The sequence below is a fragment of the Anolis sagrei genome, chromosome 1 (assembly GCF_037176765.1).
Source record: "Anolis sagrei isolate rAnoSag1 chromosome 1, rAnoSag1.mat, whole genome shotgun sequence".
NCBI classification, from domain to species: Eukaryota; Metazoa; Chordata; class Lepidosauria; order Squamata; family Dactyloidae; genus Anolis; species Anolis sagrei.
In genome coordinates, this window is record NC_090021.1 from 232,258,200 (window position 1) to 232,278,026 (window position 19,827).

Consider the following 19,827-nt stretch of genomic DNA (forward strand, 5'->3'; position numbering starts at 1 on the left):
CAGTGTTTATGTATTCCAGGACCATGTTGTGCTGTGACTGTCGTAGTGCCAAAATGTCTGTATTTTTTCAAGCTACAAATAATTGTTCTCCTCAGACCTGCTGTTTGCTTCTTTTTAGCCCTCTCCTTCTCATCCACATTTCAAAGCATATTTCTTATTGCTTTTGATGTTCCTTTATTACTAACCAAAGGTTCTGCGATCTAAAATACCATTATAACTTGCATTTAAAATACCACCTTTTATCCTGGCACAAAGATATTATATGCATTTGATTATGACTTAGGTGATTTTCTGAGGTTAATTGGAATGTATATGTTTATTTTTAAGCAAAAATGACAGCTGTATGTAGCCCTCTGCCAGTTAATTCTTTTTTTCTGCCTTTGAGAACATTATTCTTTCCATTAGGCTTTTCTACCAATCCATCCATATCTTAAATCCAAATTTTATACAGAACTGTATACAGAGCTATTCTAATTTTTCTTTGTGTTTTCTGACTTGTTTCCTCCTTTCTGTCTAATTACTGAGAGCCATTTTATGGTATATCTGGCAACCTGGTTACATTGGGTTTCTCTGCAGTAGACCCATTCGGTATGAAAGGGAGGGCACATATTCTCTTGAACTTGAGTACATTGCACCCATAAGTATTCGTTCAGTGTAAGGTAAGGAATAACATGGACTGTTTCTTCTTCTCCCAGCACTGGGTTACGAGCCGACAGATGCGATTTGAAGGTGGATTTCAGGGGCGTTGTAACAAGCTGGTTGATGGCTGCTATTCATTCTGGCAGGCTGGTTTACTGCCTCTCTTACATCGAGCGCTGCATGCCAGAGGTAAGTTTGAACATCACAGACTTGTCCATGCCTCCCCAGGTGCACTGTCTGTGCCTGGTTATGCCCTCCCTTCCCTGTCCCTGTTTTCCCTAATGCAGAAGCCTAGCATGAACATGAGACTTCAGGTATGTATGCTAACTGCAGCTTTCATAAAGAGTAGCACTAGTCACACAGACCTATTGGTGCTGCTCTCCATTGAGTCAGCCTGGCCAAAATGTAGGACAGTTAAGGACCATTGTAGCAACACACTGTGGGATAGGAGTCATAGTGAATCCCTTGCCATAACCACACAGCTTGGAGGAGAGTCTTCAGGCAGTGGGACCCATACTATACTAAACATGGTTGAATAGGGTATGCATTCATAATCCTTAAGGTGCCACCACCGTCTGAGATGCAAACCTCCCTATGCTAACCACCAAAACTAGAAATTAGCAATATGGGGTAAAAATGATATGCTTGCTGTATGGATTTGATTTAAAAAGGAAAGCAAAAGAAGACTCCAAATGACTTCCAGAAATTGGGCCTTGGAGGTAGAATGGTAGTCTGAACGATTTTTGCATATGTGATTTTAATATTTATATTAGGATGTTTTAGTGCTTTCTCCTAGTTTTTACATGTTGTATATGTCTATGTTTAATAGTCTTGATGATTTTAATTTATAGTTATATGTCAGTGTTTAGTTATTGTGCTTTTATTTTATTTTGTGTATGCTGGCATTGAATTCTTGTCATCAATATGTTGTAAACCGCCTTGAGTCCCCCCCAGGGATGAGAAAGGCAGTATATAAATATACTAAATAAATAAATAATGTAACTTCACAAATAGGTTTTAAAAAATAATTAAATCATGTCTGTCACTAGCCATATTTAGTTAACTCTCCAGGAAGACTTCCTTTCAAACTGTCTTTTTTCATGAACTGCTGCTTCTTTCTGTCCACCCATTGCCTTTGTAACCATTTGCCTGTTCACATTCTGCCAGTAAAGTCTGGTAGTTCAGAGCAGTAGCAGCTCTTTCCCCTTGTCAAAAGGAAGAAGCAAGGAAAGGTTGAAAGGAGGCATTATGACAATAAATCTCAGCAGTAGCTTTAGTAGGTTCACACTGGCACCCTGTGCTTGAACCACTTGTTGGAATGGGTGAACACTCAATTGGGGTTGTGTTGTTTTTTAACTTCTCAGGTGATCCTGCCCTCAGTATGACACACTGGATGTTTGACCAGGAGGCACTGCAAGAATATATCCTGCTCTGCTGCCAGTGTCCTGCAGGTGGCCTTTTGGATAAACCGGGCAAGTAAGTAAACGCCCTGTGCTGGCGAAGTCTTGATTAAAGGCATTTATTTGCATTTATTGGTGACCTTGGGAAAGCACAAAGTTGTCTTAATTTGGAAAACATCATCTAGTGGTTTGGACTCTGTAGCCAGAATGCTGAAAAGTTATTTCTGATTCCTTTTCCAAGTAATGCCCAAGTTCTGCTTTTTCTGTCTTCTTTAACAGCAGTCACATACGGGGTTAATATTTTCGTAGAGATATCAACCACAAATTCCTTAGTGATCTGGCAAAAGATCACTTCTATCAATGTGTATTTGAAGTTGGGATTTTTTTTCCATGATAATACATCACATTACACTTTTTTTGTTTAATATTCAGCTATCATTTTAGAGTCCATTCCTTCAGCTGAGAGATATCCATTTGGAACTTTTTCCAAACATGTTTGGTGTCATACTCCAAATAATGCATTGTTATTGATAAATGTGATCACCTCACTATACCTGTAACTCCAGGTTTTGTGCAGGTAGCAATGCATGTTTAAACATGGTAGCAATGCATGTCTGTCTTTTGAGAGAGAGAAGGAGAGAGAGCACAATGAATGCAATCCTCTGGGTTGTTGTAGGTTTTTTCAGGCTATATGGCCATGGTCTAGAGGCATTCTCTCCTGATGTTTCACCTCCATCTATGGCAAGCATCCTCAGAGGTAGTGAGGTCTGCAATCCTCTGTTTTTTAACTGCTGTTATGTTGCTCAAAAGCAGTGGTTCCCAACCCGTGGGCCGCAAGACCTAAAATTGGGTCCGTGAGACATGCGGATAATAACACAGACCAACCAAAACGTTTTTTCTTGGTTTCTTCGTTTTTGGGCCTGTTCCTGGGGTTATTTGGAGTGCTGATTCAGAAAATTGCATTGGATAGACCACATCAGCTCTAGATTATTAAATATGGTTTTCTGTGGGCAAGCTGATGGCGACTACTGGATGGCATATGTTCTGTATCAGAAACTAGAGCTGATGTGGTCTATCCAATGCAATTTTCTGAATCAGTACTCCATATAACCAAACCAAATCCAAAAACTGATTTGTAACCCTTTCGGTATTAATGTTGGAGAGTGGTCCCTGATGAAAGTGGCCCCTGGTCTAAAAAAGGTTGGGAACCAGTGCTCTAAAGTAAGTATAGTGGACAGATGGATTTGTAAGGAGATCTTACAGGCACTTGTGTATTTGCTTAATATTGCTTTCCCTTGGCTTTGATAAGTAGGTTGTATATATTTTTATTTACTCTGTTTTGCAATATATAATTTATGATCTTGCCATTGGTTCCTGCTTCAGTTATTGTTGGTGATTACTTTAATGCATTGCAATTGGTGGGTTCATTGTTCTGTAAGAATATCTCTACAAGTAGGAAATATGCATCATGACAATTTTGGTCCACCCCTTGCCCCAAAGCAGCTTGGGCATCCTTGCTTTGAAGCCAGTCTCATGGAAGAAAGGCAAGGCGTAAATGCTGAAAGATATATATGGCTATGTTAGAAACTTGCTTCATTAAAATGAAAGCTGAGAAGCTTGAGGTGCTGAATTGGAGTCCCAAAAGGTTTCTGTACCTGCCTGAAATCCCATGTTGCACACATCTGATCACTGGCCACTGGCGCTGGAGAATTCTGTGAGAATTTCGTACAATAACTTCAACAAGCTCTACCGCACTACACAAGTTCTTCAACTAAAGAGCAGCATTTCATTTAGCTTCAATTTTTAATCCCTTTCATACACATATTTTAAAATAGCTTTGCTTCCAGTAGAACATTAAAATTAGTACATAAATCCATGTACACTTCTAGAAGACCCAAGCTTCCAGCTTCATGCATGCTTCTTTCTCCAGATCACGGGATTTTTACCATACCTGCTATTGCCTGAGCGGACTATCGATAGCGCAGCATTTTGGTAGTGGAGACCTCCTCAATGAAGTTGTTTTAGGAGTGCCAGAGAATCGTCTGGTAAGTTGTACCAAGACTGAAAAAGAATAAGGTCTCCCTTCCTTTCCACCTCAGCAAGATGTAGTCAAAGTGACTATACATCTTTGTACAGGCAAAAAGGTGAGGAATGGGGAGGCTTCCCTCTTTCAGGCTGACTGTTCCACATGTTGGAAAACTTGAAGTAGGAAGGAAGGAAGCTGCATATGTCATTTTGAGTTCACTGGAGAAAATGTGGAGACTGAGAAGTTGAGTTAATCAATGCACATCCCCCATCTAACAAACGTTAAATATGGGAATAGAGTTGATTAAGCGACATAACTTCCTTGGTTTCTCTTGCTACAGTATTAGTGGGGACCAGACTAGTAATAATAATAATAATAATAATAATAATAATAATAATAATGTTATTTTATACCCCGCCTATTTTTATACTCAATTGCAACATTGCTACAGTAATATAGGGGACCAGACTCATAATAATAACTTTTTTTATACTCCTCCTATTTTTATACTCAGTTTCAACATTAAAATCTGACTTTGTTTTGTTCTAAACAGCAGCCTACCCATCCTGTCTACAACATCTCCCCTGACAAGGTGGTGCAAGCGGTGATGCACTTCTTGAAGAAGCCTGTCCCAAGCCCAAAAGAGGAAAGTGCTACCAACTGAGAGGGGGCCACTGCCTTGATAGGCCTCCTGCAGGCTCTCGTCCAGCTGTTCAGCCCACAGGTGCTCGAAGGTTTCCTGGTCGTGGTGAGGCCCAGCCATGGAGCTAACTTTGGTTTCTTTTTTTCCAAATTGGGCTCAACTTTTATATGTGTGACTTTCAAGTGGGCTCTGCTGGCCATACCAAAAACCTCTGTGTTCCACTGCTTGTGTAGCAGTGGCGGCGGCAGTATATGCTTGGATATGGGTGCTGCTTGCTCCTGTGAGGAGACTGGGCCCTTGGAAAGCAGGAGCAGTTTGGGGTTTTGAAAATAGTGCAGCATGTTAATATCCCTTAGCATTCTGGCAGGCCAAGGCTGTTGTTTGATTTGCACTATACTAAGCATCTTAGAAGGGCAGCTTTCTAACTTGGCTGTGTACCAGCATGGCGAGAGCTGGTGCCCTCATCCCATCCCCTTACAGGCAAATGTCTTTTTTGTCCATTCATAATCCCCGAGATTGTCTAAGTACGGCAAGCCAAGAGATTGGATTGAGCATGGGTAGAATCAACGTGTGAAAAGATACACAAAGTGAATAGCGTGCATAAGTTACACTGTAGAGTTGTGTCTCAGTTTGCTGAAAGGTCTCTTTCTGCCTTCAACAAAATGAGGCAGTGGCAAGAAGTATGTATCTGTGCAAAATCCTTTTCCTTGCAAATGAAACTAGTTTGCCCAGGGGTGGGATTGACAATTATGTAATGATGTCTGTGCATTTTATTAAAAAATACTAATTTCTTTCTTATTACCTGTCCAGTAGTGATTGTACACAAAACTCTTTGATCTATTTACCTCCTAGCACTTCCTGACAGTGGTGGGTATCACTGAATATCTCATGTTTGTTTGAAAGGCAAACAAAAAGATGGCTGCAGTCTCCAAACCCTGTTTTGCAGACCCCAAAGTCCTTTAATTAAAATTCTGGGTGGAAGATCAAAACAGTGGAGTGGTGTCGGACAGCTAACCTCATTGACTCACCAAACCAACTTGAATGTTCAGAAATCAGTTGGTTAATCTGGAAGGAGAAACTGGAGGGAGACTTCAGGCAAATTCTGAATTTTATAAGAGGGGCGATTACTTAAAAATTGCCTATCCATTTACAAATCTGTAGGTTTTGGACAGCTCATTTGCAGATGTACAGCTTCAGTGAGAAAGGACAGGAACAAGTTTAAAACATGTGCTTTTCATAGTGGAGATTAGTGAAATCATCGTCAGCCCTTGAGCACAACAAAACCTTGTTGTGGGTGATACAGGAGAAGAATGCCTAAATATAGCATAATGCGAATATTCCGCTACTAGCATGGGATAATGTCTTTTTCCTAATCCCTGCACCTGAAAACCAACTTGGGGTGAGTGAGTTTCTTAACCCTCTGAAGGAAATATTTCAGTTGCTGGGAAGGAGAGGCTGCCCTCTGTTCTTTCTGCTGGATTTATCTTCTCCACTAGTACAGTCCAGTGAATTTATTAAACTGGAACAGCTAATTGGAAAGTTTGGCTCTTACCTCAAATTTCCAGGAACTTTTAAATCTCAAAGCCAAGTGTGTGCATACTTCTCAATTCCAGACAAGCACAGAACAATCTGTAGGACTTGGTAGAAAACAAAAGAGGTCGTCTTGAAAGCCAATACTTTGTGAAATCTCCAGGTTGTTTTTGGCGGTGCCGGGGGGGGGGGGGGGGGGGCAGGCAGGGAGGGAGGGGGAGCTAAGAGATAGGTAATGGGAGGAGAAGGAAAAAGACCATGGCTCCGATGGAAATAAGACTCCAGAGAAATAGATTGTTCATAATTTGTCTGCTTTCTTTCTCCGTCATAAGTTCTAGAGACTGGCAGGCATTTTGAGCATTCAGAAGCTTCAGCACTACTTGTTCTGCTCTTTAGCAAAAATAGACTACATTATAACAGGCAACTATGTGCAAATTTCCATCAAGTGCAGAACTCATGTCTGCCTGAAAGCCAGCACAAATTAACAACACAATTGCCATTTTCTCCAGGAAGAGATCATAGCCTCCTCACTAAATCTTGCCGATCTTCATGCTACAGGCTGATGAGGAAATAGAGAAGCTGCTTCCATTGTACCAGGACTGGCTCAGCTGCTGTGTAGGCCGAAGTCTGAATAGCAAGAGAACCTCCTACACAGCAGAGAAAAGGCTGTTCAGTAGCTGGGGTTGTAACCAGAGCAGGCCAGCATCTTCTTGATCCTTGTAGGGGAAACATTTGCAGGGAGATGTTTGTGTACATTTGGCAAACACATGCTCTGTATTAAAGAGCCACTAAGGGTAAATATCTAGGAGAGACATCCTTTATTATAGAATGGCATAGAAAATACAGGCAACTTGCTCTTCAAGATTAGCACCATAAACTGTGATAAATACTTATCTTGGTTTTCCTTATTATAATGTGCCCTCTTGGAGCTGGGCAAAGTTCCTTTTCTAACTATATCTGGATGTAGGACTCGGGGAGTTGTAGCACCAAAAACCAATATTTCCAAGTTTTGTTTCTGAGGTTGTTCACCATAAATGCCTTATATCTCCGAATAGTTGCGCTATACACACATACATATATTATAGATACACATAATAAAAGTTAAAATATGTGCATTTGTGTATGTGGAGGAGGTGTCCACTTACACAGCCTACCGCCTCCACAAACAGGCTATAGTTCCAAGTGCTGAGAAGCCTCCAAAGGCACTCCCTCAACTGACATTGCAGGTTATAGCGAGCACCATGAACATGTAGGCCAAACGCTGCCAATGTCCTCCTCAAACACTGCAGCCCACCACCCAAGGAATGCTTTCATTTGGGGAGAATTTCATGCTTGATTTGACATGTTTCCTCCATCGCAGGCAGGCGAAATTTGCATGATTCTGCCCACTGCCTCTCCCTTAACCCTTTCCTAACCTTCTGTATGGCACACAGCAAAAAAGAGGAATTGAACAGTAACTGAACAGACTGGAGGGATGCGGCAATGGACCTGGACCAAACTTGGCACAGAGAAGCCTCATGACCAACCAAACATACTGCAGGAGTTTTGGGGAAATGACCTTGATTTTGGGAGGTGTAGTTCACCTGCATCCCAAGAACACTCAACCCAGCTGACAACAGATCTGGACCACACTTGCTACACAGATCCACCATGGGCAACTGTAAATACTGGCGGGGTTTGGGGGTAATTGCCCAGGAAATCTGGGAGTTGTAGTTCACCTTTATCCTTAGAGCACTGAACCCAGTCAACAACAGATCTGGACCAAACTTGGCCAACTGTGCAGATAGGCCTGGTTTGGGGAGGATTGACCCACGATTCTGGGGATTGTAATTCACCCACATTGTTATGTATTTTCTAATGGGAGCATTAATAAAACATGAAGTCACATTCTGGCTTTTTCCTAATAAATGTTACTAATTAACTAAATCATATACCTAACACCCTAAAACAAACAATGCCCTTTTCAAATTACCTGGGCACCACCGGGTTCCCAAACTAGTGTGTGTGTGTGTGTGTGTGTGTGTGTGTGTGAAAGGGGGCATATGCTCTTGGTGTAATTCTCTCAGGGCAACCCATTTCATGTGCATACACACGTTGCTACCCAGCAGGCTGACAAGAGGTAAGCAGATCACTGTGAGGGTATCACATAAGTTTTTATAGAGGACTTTAAAAATGAGGGACCACAGATTTCTGTAAAATGTAATGGCCGTGGATCATAGGAGGTGCTTTTAAAATTATAAGTTGCTTACCTGTAACGGTAGTTTCCTTAGTAGTCACCTGCGAATGCATACAAGTGATATTCTCTGCGCTCGTGCAGCAGCATTCGGAACCTTCCAAATCAAAAATAATGACAGTTAGATAGGCCACGCCCCCTTCCCCTGGTATAAATAGCCCGTGGGCGGGGCCAACCGTCAGTTCTCTTCCGCCGCAAAGCAGCTGGAAGGCGCGGCATGACACCTGAGGGGAGGAGGGTGGGTATGTATGCATTCGCAGGTGACTACTAAGGAAACTACCGTTACAGGTAAGCAACTTATAATTTCCTTACGTAGTCCCTGCGATGCATACAAGTGATAGATTAGCGAGCTACTGACCGTGGTTGGTGGGAGTCATGCCACCGCCGAAAACAGCACCGCTCTACCGAACTCGGCATCTTTCTTAGAAACGACATCCAGCTTGTAGTGTGAGACAAAAGACAGTGGGGTCGTCCAGATGGCTGCCCGGCAAATGACATCTAAAGGCACTCCTCTCATGAAGGCCGCAGTAGTTGACATGGCTCTGGTGGAGTGGCCTTTGACCTGTAACGGTAAGTTCTTGCCAGCCAATTGGTAGCATAATTTAATAGTAGAAACAATCCAAGAGGAAAATCTGTGAGATGTCAAAGGTAAGCCCTCCATGTCCTTGCGGTACTTAATAAAGAGACGTGGCGTTTTCCTCAATGTTGCCGTTCTATCAGTATAATAAGCTATGGCTCTTCTAACATCTAGTAGGTGTAGTGTGCGCTCCATAGGTGAAGATGGATTTTGGAAAAATGATGGGAGCACTATGTCCTGAGACATATGGAAGAAAGAAGAGACCTTTGGCAAAAAGGCAACATCTGTTCTAAGCACCACCTTGTCTTTATGCATCCTCAAGTATGGGGGATCTACCCTTAAAGCACACAGCTCACTAGCACGTCTTGCCGACGTGATAGCTACCAGGAATGCCGTTTTCCAAGACATGTAAGAGATGTGTGTGGTAGCTAAGGGCTCGAAGGGCGGTTTGGTTAAATATGAAAGCACTAACTCAAGGCTCCATGATGGAGCTATTGGGGCTACTGGAGGCCTAGTGTTTGCCATTCCTCGGAGGAAAAGTTTAACCAGGGGGTGAGTGAAGCAAGACGGGTTACCGTCCTTCCTACGGAACCAGGAGATTGCTGCCAGATAACATTTGAGAGATGAGTGGGACAATCCTTCGTCCGCCAGATACATTAGGAAATCTAGCACTAATTCAATTGGAGCTGTTTTGGGACTCGCACCTTGCTTGTCTGCAAAGGCACTAAACCTTGACCATTTATACACATAGGATTTCTTTGTTGATGCCTTGTGGGCCGCCTCTAAAATAACTTGGACCTTTTTTGATAAATTTGAAAAAGGGGTTACTGGTTCGGCTGTATTTTCCAAGCCGTTAGCCGTAGGTCCTTTACGTCTGGGTATAGCACCTTGCCTCCTTGTATCGATAGGAGGTCTGCCCTGCTGGGGAACCTGTAGAAAATTCGTCTGGACATCCGAAGTAGAGGAGCGAACCAGGGCTGCCGTGGCCACCACGGGGTCACCAGGATGCAGTTCGTGTTCTCCCTCTGCATTTTCGCCACCACTTTTAACAATAGGGGAAAGGGTGGGAAGGCATACATCAGACGTCCCGACCAATTCTGCAGGAAGGCGTCCCCCAGACACCCTTCCTGCGGGCAAGTGCGACGTCGTGCGCAGAAAAGGGCGCATTTTGCATTGGCCGTGGACGCAAAGAGGTCCACTTCTGGATAACCCCAAGCTTTGAAGAGCCTGGTTGTCTCCTCGTGATTGAGGGCCCACTCGTGATATGCCAGAGGATTCCGGCTGAGCGAGTCTGCCAATGTATTGTCCTCCCCCGGAACATGTGTTGTCACCAAGTGGATGTCTCTCTCTAGACACCACTCCCAAATCCGGAGGGTTAGATTCAACAGGGGAAGGGAGTGAGTTCCGCCCTGTTTGTTTAAATAAAACATGACCGTGGTGTTGTCTGTTAGAATGTGAACGGTCTGACCCTCTACGATCTTTTCGAAGGACTTTAGTGCTCTGTCCACAGCGAGCAGTTCTAGAAGATTTATATGTGATGTCCTTTCTTCTTCTGTCCACTCGCCTCGAGCGGTGAGACCTTGTGTATGGGCACCCCACCCGGAAAGGGAAGAGTCTGTTGTAACTATGCAGGTAGCCTTGGGAGCATGAAAAGGGTAGCCTCTGCACACCCACTCCTTGTCCCCCCAACATTGGAGGGATTGACGGACAGATTGGGGAATGGACAGTCGGGTGTTCTGTTTGTCCAGCAGGGGGTTGTATGCCGATATGAACCAGTATTGTAGTTGGCGCATACGCAGTCTGGCATATGGCACTACCGCAGTAGCAGAGGCCATGTGACCTAGGAGTGTTTGGATTTGTTTGGCAGTAAGGCATGGAGCAGAAATTGCTTGATGGACCAAGGCCTGCAGTTTGACAAAACGGTCGTCCGGAAGGTAAGCCCTCTCGGTCGTGGAGTCCAAAAGGGCGCCTATGAAGTGGATTTGTTGCGTTGGGGTCAAGGCCGACTTTTCCACGTTGATCATCAGACCTAAGGACTGCATAAGAGACAAAACAATAGAAAGATGCGACTCAATCAGGGCACGCGAGTCGGCCACCACCAACCAATCATCAATATAGGGGAATAAGGACACGCCCCTTGTGTGTAAATAGGCAGATACAACCGACATACATTTAGTGAATACCCTAGGGGCAGAGGACAAACCAAAGGGTAATACATTGAACCAATATGGGTCATTTCCCATCATAAAAGAGAGGTATCTTCGGTGGTGTTTGGCAATGGACAAGTGGAAATAGGCATCTTTCAAATCTATGGTTGCAAACCATGCTCCCTTGAACAGCAAGGGTAAAATGGTAGTTAGAGTGACCATACGAAATCTTTTTTGTTTAACGTGTTTATTCAATGATCTGAGGTCCAAAATTGGCCTTAAGCCACCGGTACGTTTTTTAATGAGAAAGTAACGTGAGAAAAAACAACATGAAACATCAACCTCTTTAATAGGAGATATAGCTCCTTTGCTTAGTAACAACTGAATTTCATCACTTAACGGTTTGGAGAAGGGAGTTTTACGAATGTGACCTACTCTGGGGAGGTCCAGAAATTCAATAACATAACCCCGGTCAACAATAGAGAGGACCCACTTATCAGTGGTAATCATGGCCCACATGTTATAATATGATGACAACCTGTCACCAAACAGACATATCTGCGAGGTAATTGAAACAGAAACAATAGGAACTCTGGAAATGCTAACAGAATCAATGGCCTCAGACCCAAGGGATGACATGTCAGTGACCGATTCGTCAAAGACGCTTCTTTGGATTCCCCTGTGGCTTTCCCTTGTTTGTCCAATTTTGTGCTCTTCCTCTGGAAAAAAAGGGGTTCCTTCTATTTGATTGAAAACGATTAGAAGAGTAATTACGGCCTCTATATGATCCAGAGAAAGAGTTTCCGGAATTCTTCCGGAAGTTCGAATTATATGGGTGCCACCGTTGTTTTTGCTGGGAATAAGGCTGCCATGTAAAACCGAATTTGTTTGCTGCCTGACGTACATCCTGTTTCTCTTTAATCCTGACATCTGTGTCAGGGTTAAAGAGACCTTCCTCATGGAAGGGCATGTCCTCAGCTAAAGCCCTTCCTTCCTCAGATAAATTTGAGGAGCGTAGCCAAGCATGGCGGCGAATCGAGGTCGCAGTCGAATATAAATTTCCTGCCATCTCTGCCAGGTGCTTCGCAAATTCTTTCTGTGTTTTAGATAAAACAATAGCTTCCGCTTGCAAAGCTTTAGGGAAACGTTGTCTGTCAGTTGGTAACAACTCAATAGACGGTAATATTTTAGCCCATAGAAAGCTCTGATAACCACTAAGGTAGGTAGCATAATGAGCCATGCGCGTAAGGAGGCCTGCGCAGAGATGTGCCTTTTTACCTAAGGTGTCAACTTTCTTCCCCTCCCTATCAGGTGGGGCTGTAAGGGAATTTTTTGGGCGTTTTGTTTTGGCAACCTCTGCCACTACAGTATTGGGTTTTGGGGGAGCAACCACCCACTTATGACCTGAAACATCAATTTTGTATAATACATCAAGCCTTCTTGGTATGGCAGGTACTAATGAGGGTGATATATCTGCTATACGTGCCAATTTCAGTAAATATGGTAAGACAGGCAGTACAGTAGCCGGGGATGATACTTGTTCCTCCGAAGGGAACATCGGATCATCCACGTGATCAGGTGTCTTTGGAGCGGGAAGATCCAAAGCCCTGATCAGCCTCCCTATAATAGCATTAAATTTATTAAACTCAGCAGATTGTAAGACTGAAGTGGTATCATTGTCTCCCTGACATAAGTAGTCTGGCACGTCGGAATCCTCCGATGCACTGTCCACGTGCTCGGAAACTCGTTGCACTCCCTCAACTTGAGACGCTGAATCATAACATTGAGGCGTTGACACACCCAGAGTGGGTGCAGGGTCATCACCTTGTGCAACATTGACGGATCCAGTCATTCCTTGTGTTGTCACTGGGTTGCTATTTGTAATGTCATTTACACTAGTTGAGTGTTGGGTAGCCATTACAGTTGGGGATGGAGAGTGATGGGACATGTGATGGGGTTCAATATCAGCAGCAGCTGACGTGGAGGGACCCTGTACATCTGCAGGGTGCATCCTCTGTCCAGTATTCTCCCTGCGGGGCAAGGGAATTCCATGTCCATGTTTTGAAGCATGAGGAGTGTGGGTAGGAATGCCATGGCTCATGCAAGCCTCACAATAACACTGTAGGTGAGGGTAATATTCCATGTGACGACCCCCCCAAGGGGGTGGGTAAGGGAGGAAATGACGTCTGTGGCGCTTCTGCCTCCTTGAACGCCTCGATCTCGGAGAGGGGGAGCGAGAAGATGAAGATGACGTTGAAGACGAAGAGGACGAGGACGGGGAACGTCTACGATTCCCCCGTCTTGAGCTTCCTCGATCCCGGCGGTGGCGAGATCGAGTGCTTATTCTTGAGGGGGACCTTGAACGTCTTGGGCGCTTACTGCCCTTCCTTGAAGTGCGCTCATAACCCAGTCGCTCAGGGCTGCGCCCTGCTTCGCTCCGTATTGGAGCTAGAGGCTCCATAGGCTGATCGCTCCCCCTTATGGGAGGAGCGATGCCTGAACTCTCTCCCTCCTCTCTCTCGACGCCGGGAGGCGGAGTCAAAGCAGCGCGCTCCGCCTCCGCTGTGCGCCCTGCCGCTGCGGGCTGAATCGCGCATGCGCGCTCTACAGTCCCTCCAGCCTTGATGTCGGCGCTAACTGCTTTGCGCGCAGGGAGGCTATCGATATCGGCTGGAGTCTGCTCTTGGACCTCTTCCAGCCGATGAGGGGGAACCAAGCGAGGCAAGGTTGATCCTGTAGAGGTGCTTCCCTCAGCCAAGGAAGGAGGCTGGCTGGGCGATAAAATAGGCATCGGAGGGGTAAGTCTAAGTGGCCTCGCTTCCCCCTCGCGTCTCTCCTGCATCGGAGTGGCTGCAGTATTTATCTCAGCCGCCAGAGGGAGACCCAACGCGCTGTTTCCCGGCCTCGAAGAAGGCTTTGTTAAACGGGCAGCTGACAAACTGCCCTTTCCCTCTTGTGCGGCCGTCTTCTTGTCCGCGGCCAAACGGCCATCTTGGGACGTCTTGTCTTTGGTTTTTTAAATCTTTTTCTTCATAACCATCCCAGAGCTTGCCTCAGGCAAGTCAATTTTGATGGGATCCGAAGAAGGTAAAAGTGCTCTTTCGTAAAGAGCTGCCTTTAATCGTAAAATCCTGTTCTTCCTGGTCTGTGGCGTAAAAGCCTGGCAGACCGAGCAGGATTGGTAAAGGTGAGCTTCACCCAGACAGGCAAGGCAAAGCTCATGTCCATCATTGTCCGGCAATATGTTCGGACATTTTATACATTTTTTAAATGAGCTTGTTGCCATGATTGGCCAGAACAGGTAGAGTATTCAATGCCTTAAATCTGGTCTAGCTCGCCAGAGATGGAAGTTCCTCCGCTGCTTTTGTTTTGCGCGGATGAAGAGAACTGACGGTTGGCCCCGCCCACGGGCTATTTATACCAGGGGAAGGGGGCGTGGCCTATCTAACTGTCATTATTTTTGATTTGGAAGGTTCCGAATGCTGCTGCACGAGCGCAGAGAATATCACTTGTATGCATCGCAGGGACTACGTAAGGAAATACTACTGCCTCCCTCACTGTCTGGTGTTTTTCAGCCACTCAACTATCTTGTCAAAGCTTAAGACTTCTGCATATTCTTTAAAAAAACTTCTGGCTGGCTTGAGACCAACTTGGTAGTTTTTTCTCTAGAAAAGTTCCCTATTTTGTACAGTTACAGTTGCTGGAGATAAAGGCTCATCCTGTGCTGCTGTTCCATTTTTTTAAAACCAGGATGTTGATTTCCCTCTGCCATTAAGAGGGGAAACGGTTCCTTGATTCCTCTTCCTGCCTACAATTGTTTCAGTGGGTACCCTGCCCCACCACTTATATGCACGCTAGTGTGGGTCTGTTGTCTTCCTGAAAGAAGGTTCCCAATTCTGCTTTCTAAAAGTTGAGAAACAACTGGTGTTAATGATGTGGTTTTAGAAGTGTCCTTACAAGCCAGCTACTATAGCTTTTCACAAAACCTGAGCATATCCCCAAAACGAAGCAGCCTAGAGCATGTCATAGAATCCTTGAGTTGGAAGGTACCTCACAGGGCATCCAGTCCAACCCCCTGCTAAGAAGCAGGAAAAGAATGTCATCTCCTTCCCGTCTGTGCAAGGCTGTGGCTGGGTGCTGCAACCCTAGAGAAGGAAATGTGAAAGAGATACAGAGAGCCAGGAACTGCTGCAATCATTGACATTAAAACTAGAAAGATGTACCTTCTTCTGACACTGCCCCTGTTTGTTTAGCCATTAGCTTTACTTTTTTGGCAGCAACTTGCTGCAGTGTCACCCAGAGTCTCCAAGAGTAGACTGTAAAGGGCACTGCTTCTTAAACTGTGGTTCCTGGCCCTAAATGAGTCTCCTTGCCTCAATGTTGAGATCACGAAAAAATTTGCAACAGTAAAATGTTTCTAAACTTCATCAATTTACACAAATCTGTTAGTAACAACATTTCGTGTTTTTATTGTGGACTCTGCAGAAAATGCTTCAGCTGTACACAAAAATATACCTATTTTATATATGTAAAAAATTCTCAGGTAGAAAGGGGTCATGAGTGGAAAAAGTTTAAGAAGGTATAGGGGCTTTACACCAACAATAGTGCAATGGCCAATACGACTGTGCACTTTCCTTCCTGTAGGTCCTCCTTGCGGGAACACCAGAGGCACTCCAAGTGGTCAGCTACTGGTCAAAGGACATTTAATCAACTACCAAGCTTGCTAATTCTGTGTTTTGTCTGTTTGTTTGTTTTTGTTAAAATGTAATACAAATGTCTGGTTGCTGATGACACGATAAATAAATTCATGTAGGTCATTCCAGCTTCATGACCACTGCCACATCGATGCTGCCTCCTTATAGCCAAGACTTTCAAAATTAGGGATCAAAAATTGTCCTCCCTTACTACTAGCTCCGAGTCAGTTATCTCTGGCAGTGACTAGCCTGCTTATTAGCAATTGACAAATTTCTAGTAGGCGGCTCACCACTGGTTTGATTTATGTAAATAATACTCCCATTTTTATCACCAGATGGTGTTGGACTGGAATTCCCAGCATTGGCTGTGTTAGCTATGGTCGCTGGGAGTTGTAGACCAGCAACATCTAGGCCAGGGGTCCTCAAACTTTTTAAACAGAGGGCCAGGTCAGAGTCCCTCAAACTGTCGGAAGGCCAGATTATAATTTGAAAAATCTTGAATGAATTCCTATGCATGCTGCATGTATCTTATTTGTAGTGCAAAAAACACTTAAAAACAATACAATAATTAAAATGAAGAACAATTTTAACAAATATAAACGTATTAGTATTTCAATTGGAAGTGTGGGCCTGCTTTTGGCTGATGAGATAGGATTGCTGTTGTTGTTTGCTTTCAAGTCATTTCAGACTTAGGTTGACCCTGAGCGAGGGCCAGGTAAATGATCTTGGAGGGCTGTATCTGGACCCTGGGCCTTAGTTTGAGGACTCCTGATCTAGGCAGTGGTTCTCAACCTGAGTCCCCAGGTGTTTTGGTATACAACTCCCAGAAATCCCAGCCAGTGTACCAGCTGTTAGGATTTCTGAGAGTTGATGGCCAAAACATCTGAGGACCCACAGGTTGAGGACCACTGATCTAGAAGGTTATAAAACTTGTATCTTTGTATAGAAGATGACAAACAATGCCAGCATCACTAGATTCAGGTCTTAACTGCTAAGAACTTTTTCCCCGGTATGGTCTTACTTTGGTAATTTAAACACAAGCATGAGCAACAGAAAAATACTAGAGATGGAAAAATAATTGCACTGTAGGACTGAAGAGCACTTACCTCTTCTGAAACACACAGGGGCACATTTTCAAAGGTTTATAATGTTCTGTGGTCTTTTCACTTCTCATGTTACACTGAGTTGGACCAGTTGAACTGTATGGTAAGGATTGATTAATTATTTGCATTCCCATAATAGTAATGGAATTTCCATTATAGGAATGCAAAGAATAAATCCATCCTTAGCCATGAATTATTTAAACCAATGGGGATTAATTTAAGTGTCTAAAAATGTTTAAATGGTTCACACAAATTAAAAGCTTCATTTGGGGAAAATCTCTGCCCCCAAAGGCTTTAAGATAAGGCCACGTTTTCACCTGCCAGCAGCAAGAAGCCAGCATTGGCACCAAGTGAACCTGCAAAGAAGGGAGCAGTGCTCCTGTACAACCAGGGTGTGCTACAGCATGGGGGACTTAGGAGTGAGGGTCCTTTCCAGCATGCCTTAGTTCTCACCTAATTGTGCATGTACAGAATTAAGGACTTGTCATTATGTTTTTTTTTTGTTGTAATTATTTTTATGTATTTGATTTTTGTTGTCAACTAGTGACTGGAAAGATAAAAGCCAATTATCGTATATACTCATGTAAGTCAAAGGCAGGTTTTAGAGCCAGAATTATAGATTTTGATGTGACGTGTGGATTATTTGAGGATTATTACATTGAGAAGGTAAAGTGTCAGTGCTGCCTCAGGGAGTGAGATGTCCCTGACTACTGCTGCTGCAATTGTCTCATCCATGTCCTCAAAAAGGACAGAAATCTGTTGTTGCTGCAAAGATGTTGGAAGGGGATGGTGCTTCATGTTCTCGTGAGATGTACTGAGCTGTCACTTTTCCCCATTGTACTCAGAGAAGTGAATCCCCCCCTATCATTATTTTTTTGCTAAGAATTAAGGTATAGTGCTTACATTGACCTGTAGATGTTGACCCAGGTTTTTGGGGTCGATTTCGTAACTAAAATTTCTGGATTTGAATATGTACAGTAGCTAGACTTCAGGAGATAGCAATACACAATATTAGTGGATCAAACATATGTATACAATAAAATATGAAAGCTTTGGTTTCCTCAATTCATGAGCAATCCCCATTCCACCCATTATCTCAAGATTTCTTGAAAACAAATCTTTATTATATCTACGGACAAGGCAAGATGAACAAATGCAATCTCCAAAAAAATAGTCCCCCATAACTTTCTCCTGAGCCAGACGTCTTTTACCATCTAGCTGAGCTAATCACCATGTTCTGTTTCAGCTTGCTCATCAATGGACCCATAGATTTAAAATAGACTCATGCAGACGGGATGACCTCCCTCCACACCCCAGTGGCCTTATGGCTCCTAGGATTCCATTTATTGAGACTTTTGGGAGTTGAACTTGGAGGATCAAGTGCCTTTGGGCAACTCCTGTTCTGCAAATGGTTCAGTCAACTTCACTTTTGTTCTTGTTTGGGAATACTTTGCCCAGTGGAACATCAAAAGATGTAGACCTCTAACCACCAGAAGCACTTAAGAGGTTACTTCTTTTGCATTACCAGAAAATGTGAATCTGCCAAAGAATTTCCTATACATGCCTATTCTATTTAATACAATGATACCTGTGCAACAACATGGCACTTTAATACAACATTTTGATCTCAAATATAATAAGCTTGAAGTCATATGTGTTCTGATCTTGGCCTGCCGGCTAGTATCTCGACATCTGGCAAACATCCCACTAGAAAAATGTGATCTTGTTTACTAGTTTTATGATCAAAGCAACCAAATGCTGTGTCCCAGTAATAACCAAACTGGATTTACTGGCAAAAGCTGATACATAGCAGCTACCAAGGGGTAATGTGGCAACAAATATAAAGAGTAACAATGGGGAGAACAAAATGAAAAAAACACTACTTAAAGGATTCAAGTTGTCTGTAGCCACTTCCAAAAGCACAATAGAAGAAGACAGCTGTGATTTAGTTGAAGAACTGGCTACTCATTTTTAAACAAAAAAGCATTTCAAGCTGAAGTCTGAACTGCAGTTGTATAGGGTGCTAAAAGTGTTGTCTCAAAGTAAGTTCTTAAATCTAATGGGTTTTAAGTTTACAGCCATCCTGCATTATCTACTGCTTCATAACATTACTGACCAGAGTTAATGTCTGAATTTAGCTCAGAAAGTGAGAAATATAAATCAGGCTATATTTTTCCCTACAGCTTTCTTGGGAGCAGGGCGAAGTTCCAGCATCCATGTCACATTCTAGCCCTAATAGATAATCCACTAAATCCTTATAAGCCCATGTTAATACTAGAACATCTGCATATTTAAAAGCAGCTCCTCTCAATGTACTAATGATTCAAATTAAACCTACAAAACTCAAAACCGATGTAGGTTGTGCATTTGTTAGTGCTAAATAAATAAAACAAAACCTAATTCTGGTCAGAACATGGTTTCCTGGCCAAGCCAGGTATGACATTAAAAACCCCCAGACCTATTCAAGATCTGAAACCGGTTTTCTGGATAGGGATGGAAAGGAATCCAATGGAGAAAATGTGCTTTCACACCATTGCACACCAATTACTGGTTTAGCTGAATGAGGTCTTGTATCAGAGCAAAGGCAAGATGTGATTTTTTAAAAAATTACTGAAGCATGTATGTTTGGTTACATACCTAGTGTACCTAAATGTTGAGAGCTGCTTTTGGATTCCAAGCAGTGGGATCTACTAAATGATATATAGCTATGTAAAAAGAATCAAAAGCCTCTTTCCCCAAACATCTTTTGTATTGCATTTTTCAGTTCCTAACATTTTATCTTCCCAACTGATGCAAAGTACTATTGCTAACCATTCTCCCACAAAGACACCAGTA

General features: G+C 43.4%; 1 protein-coding gene across 1 annotated transcript in view; it reads left to right on the forward strand.

Moving 5' to 3' along the window:
- Positions 1-5,506, forward strand: part of FNTB (farnesyltransferase, CAAX box, subunit beta) — a 29,401-nt gene extending 23,895 nt beyond the window's left edge. The window contains exons 9-12 of the mRNA XM_060772567.2: positions 696-828; positions 2,004-2,115; positions 3,970-4,084; positions 4,619-5,506. Of these exons, the coding sequence (XP_060628550.2) occupies positions 696-828; positions 2,004-2,115; positions 3,970-4,084; positions 4,619-4,729 (471 nt within the window). The 3' untranslated portion in view covers positions 4,730-5,506. The remainder of the gene's footprint in view (positions 1-695; positions 829-2,003; positions 2,116-3,969; positions 4,085-4,618) is intronic.
- The last annotated feature ends 14,321 nt before the right edge of the window (positions 5,507-19,827 follow it).